The sequence below is a fragment of the Montipora foliosa genome, chromosome 1, assembly GCF_036669935.1.
Source record: "Montipora foliosa isolate CH-2021 chromosome 1, ASM3666993v2, whole genome shotgun sequence".
In the NCBI taxonomy this organism is placed as follows: Eukaryota; Metazoa; Cnidaria; class Anthozoa; order Scleractinia; family Acroporidae; genus Montipora; species Montipora foliosa.
Genome location: NC_090869.1, coordinates 50,535,038 through 50,540,037, shown reverse-complemented (window position 1 = coordinate 50,540,037; position 5,000 = coordinate 50,535,038). Strand labels below are relative to the sequence as shown.

Genomic DNA, 5,000 nt, shown 5'->3' with positions numbered 1-5,000 from the left:
GCTTGAGTTTTGCATAACAATAGAGTCAAATTCCCAAAAGACTTTTTCGCTATTCTTTCCACCAACATGGTGACATCAGGTGCAATCAAAGAATATCCATCTCAATATTTGTGGTAATATCTCACTTTGCAGCTTATTCATTATGAGACATTCCTGTGAATATTTGTAGTGATCTATAACTTCGCAATTTATTATATGCGAAATGCCCTTCTCGAGATTTGTAGCGATCTGTCTTAGCAAACCAATTGGCCTAAGCGGAAAATACCATTTTGAAATTTAACAGGTGCTATTCAATTGATGCAAGTGCCTTAAGTTTCGAGTTCACTATCTCGTAATTTCATTTTTATTCTATTGGGTATTTCCCAGTCAACAAACAGCGAAGTCCGAGGTCACTTCACTTTTCCTATGGACATTTCGCAGTTACTGCATGAATTAAACTGCGAAGTTACGGGATCGTTCCAAATATTCAGACGGACATTTCGCCTTGATTAAACTGCGAAGCTAGGCGAGACGCTGATCGTTACAAGTATTCGGAGGGTTATTTCGCAGTGAGTCGTAAATATGCGAAGTAAGAGACGGCTGAAGAGGTCATAGTGAATATACTGGTAAAATGCACTGAAAAATATTTTGAGAATTTCTTGATTAAACGCAAAATTTTGATATGAAGGTATTTTAGGTTGCAAAATTGTTCACATTCAGATATGTTAAAATGAAAGTTATATTTTTTTCTGTAGATATAGTTCATTGCATGTAAATTCCCGACATTCTCGTATCGCGAAACTTTATATCAGTCATAATAGGCTCACAACGTCTGTATGTAACTATTAAGTGCGCTCACCTTTCTCCTCAGTTGTTATCCCTATTATAGTGCCGATAGTGCCTCGTATCCACATAGCTCCCTGCACTAATCTACGAGGTACATCACTGGACCCCTTCCTTATGACCTAAAGGACATCCGGGAATTTTTGAATCCAATGTCATTGATTGGTGGGAAGGATTCAAAAGATAACAAGATTTTCATACATACGGTCCCGGCTCCCAGTCTTGTGTTGAATTTCCCTTGTTCCGGAAATTACTTTCAAACTTGTTCCCAGCCTTTTGGTCCCTAAAATTGTTTATGTTCTCTTGTTCTGTAAGATATTTCGTCATTGTTCCCCTTTTCCCCAGTTCAAATTAGCCATGTTCACTTCTTCCCCAAAACCCCTGGGAGGGACTCATAGGGGGGAGTAGAATAAATATAAGGATTTGTATGAGTCTATTCCCCAGAGCCTCGAGATGATGCCTTTTGTTTTGGATGAGTGTCAATATATCGAAATTGGTCTATTAAACTGAATACTAATGCTAGTTATAAATTCGAAATTGTGTTGATTTCATCTAAGATGACGCGGCCTTCGGAGACACTTCAAGCTTGTACTTCCCCGACCAAATTCTTCGTTCAAGGCACACTCTTTCTCTTTCCAGGCCCCTAACCAATGTGACAGTATTTTCAGAATCGCTCTCAATGTTTAGAAAAAAAAAATCTCAAACGAATGAAGCTGTCCTCATCCTCTATCCACACGGAATCAATGAACGCCTCTCATTCCATTAATCTACTCACAAATTCACGTCACCCTATTTCTACCAATAGCAAAGCTCCTATGCACACATATAAACCTACAACAACTACAATTCCTCTATTCGCTCCGACGAAGGGCTAATGCTCGAAACGTCAGCTTTCCAAATCTTTCACGGTAGTTATTCGATCTTTATCAACTCGTTTGATAAAATTTTGTTAATTGTAACTGGATATTTTCCTTAAACGAGCATTTGCTCATTTGCAAGATGTGGGTAAATAAAGTGACTTACTTAACTACTTACGTACTGACAACAGTACTGACAACATTATGTCAAATGTATTTTCATGTTGAATTTATATAACCCACCAACCATTTGACTATATCGGCCACGGCTTCTAACAATCGTGCCATCTATAATACATGGAAAATTTAGAGCATCGTACAGTTGGTTTTACTGAAACGTAATTTGCTGAACGATTTGTAGTTTTAGGTGATGGCTCTAACTGCCGATGATGTGTTGGAGAAAGTGGGCAGTTTTGGGTGGTTTCAAAAACGCCTCCTGATTCTGTTTAACTTGCTCACTGCTCTGCTATTTGGCTGGGCGGTCATGGTAACCGGTATCATCACGGCAGAGCCGGCCTGGATATGTTCTCAAAATAGCTCGATATGCACTTTTGACGCAGCAATGAGTCCGGGGGATGAGAGTTATGATGCCCGCTGTAACATGTCACGCAGTGAGTGGAAATTTGTGGATGAGATGACATCGGTTGTTACAGAGGTAAGCAGAGGTATGTTTCTTGCCTGTTGGCAACGTCAATTTCCGTTTCGTAAACGGTCGTTGTCATTTTGGGCGGTCGATGCCATTCTTAGTAATCAAGCCTTTTTGTTCGGTTAGCTGTCAGTAAATTGTTAGGGTTAGCTTCATTTAAATACAGTTTACAATTCCAATGTTTGAAGTGGTTGTCTCAGTAGTGTATTGTCCTTTAAAAGTCTGTGCTTACGAGCCAGAAGGGTCATCAGGCCGGCACTTATCTCCGGTTTCATTAGCATGAAGCGACTAAGAGTATTTCTACTCCCCCCTGGATGGGATGCTAGTCCATCGCAGGGTTACCCCCAGCATTTCGCCGGTACCCATTTATACACCTGGATGGAGAGAGCCACCGAGAGAGTAAAGTGTCTTGCCCAAGAACACAACACAATGTCTTCAGCCAAGACCCGAACCCGGACCACTCGATCCCGAGTCGAGCACTCTAACCATGAGGCCACCGCGCCTCCCTGTATTAGTTTTTTTTTTAATTCTAAGTGACATACGCTGCTAATTAATCTAGTCCTAGATTAATTAGATTATTTTTTCCTCATGTGCAAACGACCCATCCATAAATCTGTCAACTGCGGTGAATTCTTGCACTGTGCACAAATCCACTCTACATTTGGACAGTCTTTACGTTCACAGGCAATCATGTATCCCCACTCAGGCCCTCCACAAGTACACCACGAGCCAGTGCAGTTAACAGGGGCTTTACTAGACTTGTTTCCCTTTTCTTTTTGCGGATGCTTTACGTGCAACTTCTTGGCGATGCTCTCTAACAGCACTTAGGCGTCTTACCCACATCTCAAATTCATAGGTACGGAGCAAGGTTTGTTTTGCTAGCTGCTCTATCTCATTAGGGGTCAGTTCGAGACTTCCCTTTTGTTTTCTGTATCTTTTATCACAGTACTTGGAGGAGAAATGTAAGCGTTGCTTCAAGTGCAGCCCTCCATTCCTACAACTGTAGCATCTCTTCTGCTCCCATGTAATGTCCATTACAAACTCCACTGCACTTATCACATTCTTTGGCTCCCCAAGATCGTTTACGGTCTGGTACTGGAAATGGCAAGTAATGAATACCGTACTGACTCATCGGTGTGTCTTCCGTTTTTTAAATTGGATGAATGCACCCGTCTTTGTAGCAGGCTTTAAGGACAAACACATATTTACTTGGAAGGTACATTTGTAGGTTCCGTAAGTTCCAGACGTTTTCAAAGTAATATATTGACTTGGCTCATTTTTCTTGAGTTCAGCCTTTTGCGAATTTGCTTCGCCTCAAATACACAAGTAAATTTTGCCTCGGTTCTTTCATCTCTCTTGCGCGCTGTGGCACCTCTGTAGATTTCTATTGCCGATGTACCCAAGGGTATTTCATTGACCCTATCCAAATACACCTGCAGTGTGGCTTCCATGTTTTGTTGTAATTTTTGCTCAGACCATTTTCCTGTTTCCGTTTCTGGAGATCCACGCGATGTGGAAGGTATGAAGAAGTTCGCATGCGCACGGCCAACAACGGTGGATGGTTAAGTTAAAGCATGATATGCGTGGATTAAAGCAACTCTTACCCTTCTCACGCTTTCCGCCAAGAAACTCGAATACCAGTGCTTGCTCCCAGTTCTCTTCTTGCTCCACGTAGGGACGGGACCCAAAGTCAAAGTCAGTCAAATGCACCACCCTCAGGGGACAGATTGTTGCTCGAAAGTGCTTCAATACCCCTATAATTCCCCACCCTTACCCGGGACCTGGGGTAATGACACAGTTTGTTGGGTATCAGACATAATGCATTAACGGTCGGGAAAGCATTTGAACGAAGGCTGTCAAGTCGAAAATTTTCCTGGTTTGTTACTATTGAGGTGGAGCCTGGTAAGGGTGCTGAAAATGGATGTGTCCTCGTTGTCGCTAAAAGTTCAAATTACTTTCCAACCATTGTCTTGATAAGACCTCGGTGTTCCAGTAATTGATTCAGTCACTAACCTGCTCTGTTACAGTGATTGACGGCAATTTTTAAAAAAACCAAACCACTGAGCCTCTAAGTAACTGAATCTGCAAGTTAATTAAGGGTGCATTTGCTTTCAGTGAGTTGTCCATTTTGGTTGTATTTTCCTCTCTTCAACTCGGCACTATAAATCCCCGTGGAATCAACGAAGCGCTTTCCATTTTAGTATAATGTTAGTGCTTTTTTGTTACCATGTCTCCACCAATGGCATAGCCGAGTTCACCACTTCCTATAGAAAACCCAAGGACCAACAGCTCCGTAATTCGATGTGACAAGTTTGAAAGGTAAAGTCGCTTATAAGTTAGCGTCGATAGTTTCTTCAGCTATGAGTCTGGTATCAATGGAAGGCAAAGGTGCAAACTTTCCCCTTCTTGCCCCATTCCCCCTTGCCCCAATATCCGAGATTACAAAAGTGTAAAGTTCAGTATCGGGAAAATACAATATTAACGTGGGGACTGGAGACTTTGAATGAAAACTGTTGCTTTTCCCTAGTGAACTGGGTTATCTCATTTGTTTTTGTTTTTTTTTTTTTAGTTTGAGCTGGTATGCAGCAAGTCAATCTATGGCACTCTGGCTTTAGCTTCCGTGTTTGTTGGATTCTTCGTGGGAGCTATAATTATCGGTCCTTTTACAGACAAGT

At 41.6% G+C, this 5,000-nt stretch overlaps 1 protein-coding gene across 5 annotated transcripts in view; it reads left to right on the top strand.

Moving 5' to 3' along the window:
• LOC138000526 (organic cation transporter protein-like) overlaps positions 1–5,000 on the top strand; it is a 21,521-nt gene that overhangs the window by 3,458 nt on the left and 13,063 nt on the right. For 3 of the 5 annotated variants that reach the window (XM_068847007.1, XM_068847015.1, XM_068847021.1), the window contains exons 2-3: positions 2,041–2,334; positions 4,895–5,000. The exon at positions 4,895–5,000 is cut by the window's right edge and continues 123 nt beyond it. In XM_068847007.1, the coding sequence (XP_068703108.1) occupies positions 2,050–2,334; positions 4,895–5,000 (391 nt within the window). In that variant the 5' untranslated portion in view covers positions 2,041–2,049. The remainder of the gene's footprint in view (positions 1–2,040; positions 2,335–4,894) is intronic. The other 2 variants (XM_068847030.1, XM_068847039.1) reach the window with 1 other exon arrangement.